The sequence below is a fragment of the Acinonyx jubatus genome, chromosome B1 (genome assembly GCF_027475565.1).
Source record: "Acinonyx jubatus isolate Ajub_Pintada_27869175 chromosome B1, VMU_Ajub_asm_v1.0, whole genome shotgun sequence".
NCBI lineage: Eukaryota > Metazoa > Chordata > Mammalia > Carnivora > Felidae > Acinonyx > Acinonyx jubatus.
Window position 1 is genome coordinate 51,761,449 of NC_069382.1, and position 1,065 is coordinate 51,762,513.

Below are 1,065 nucleotides of genomic sequence, written 5' to 3' on the forward strand. Positions count from 1 at the left end.
ATACATATCCTTGGGCCGGTAGCCATGTGTTAATCAACTGAATTTAAATTGGAAATAGGAATTAGTGATTGGAGACGGGAGGGTGGAAAAAAAAATAGGAGATGCATTTTGCCCCAGTGCCCCTTTACAAAATACTTCTGGAATTTTGCCAGTCAGTTCGTGAGAATCTGCCTCCCATTTGCTACCCATGGCTCATTAATGATCCTTACACACAGAGTGCAGATTTTATCCTTTTAGCTATTCATGTAGCCTTTTAATTGGATCCATGAGGTGAGGGTCAATACTCATCGACCTGGGGAGGATTATTTTTCAACATTTTTACACAAGACAATATGTTGTGACAGAATGAAACCCAAGTCCATCCCACTCTGCAACCGAAGAAGCACCTGCCTTTGAGCGCAGTGCAAGTACGGATTTGTATTCCATCATGTCCAAACAATCCATTCCCTGAAGGAAAAAAAAGAATGGAAAAGAAAAATCAGGCTTCTGAGGCTGGGAGAAATCCTAGACCTGCCCTCTCTTCCTGGTGGGGCACCTATTACTTTGCAACTTACCTTTTACATTCTGTCCTCTCACCTCCTGTCATCTCTCAGTGAGGGCCACCACGTCTAAGGCTCATCAGAGGAAGTTGGAAGGAAATAGGGATTTGGATAGCTGAACGGTGACATGTGTGGTAAGAAGTTGGCCTCTCTCTCTCGAGCTTGGGTAGACTTTCAGGATGTGGCAACCGATGAGTGGGGCAGACACTGAAGACCACTAACTTAATTCCCATCCTTGGCTTGCTGATCCATCTGATATTGGCATCCCCCTGCTGGTCTTATGCCCAAAGGGGATTTTAAGTACCTGTGTTCTTGGAAGACCCCCACTTTCATGATCAGACCTATACCCATCATCTTACCTGAAGGCAGTGAGATTACCAGGAGGAAGAGTAACCCAATGAGAGAGTGCCTCATTGCTGATGAGGGCACAGAGCTGGAACATTCTGGGGGTGGCTGCCTGGAAGCTTCCTTTATAGAGCTGGGCAAAGTTGGGTGGGGCTGGGCACTGGCCTCATTCTACTTGGAA

The 1,065-nt window shown here is 46.2% G+C and overlaps 1 protein-coding gene across 1 annotated transcript; it reads right to left on the reverse strand.

Annotated features, from left to right (window-relative positions):
- Positions 1 to 277: 277 nt before the first annotated feature.
- Positions 278 to 586, reverse strand: DEFB136 (defensin beta 136). The gene is made up of 2 exons (XM_053216163.1): positions 555 to 586; positions 278 to 470 (listed from the first exon to the last, which is right to left on the reverse strand). The coding sequence occupies exons 1-2, from the start codon at positions 584 to 586 to the stop codon at positions 278 to 280; spliced, it is 225 nt and encodes a 74-aa protein (XP_053072138.1).
- Positions 587 to 1,065: the final 479 nt, after the last annotated feature.

Coding starts and splice junctions, on each gene's coding strand:
- DEFB136 (XM_053216163.1), bottom strand. CDS start 586: ATGACAGGAGGTGAGAGGACAGAATGTAAAAG. Junction 471..554: donor GAGAGGACAGAATGTAAAAG/GTAAGTTGCAAA, acceptor CTGATTTTTCTT/TTCCATTCTTTTTTTTCCTT.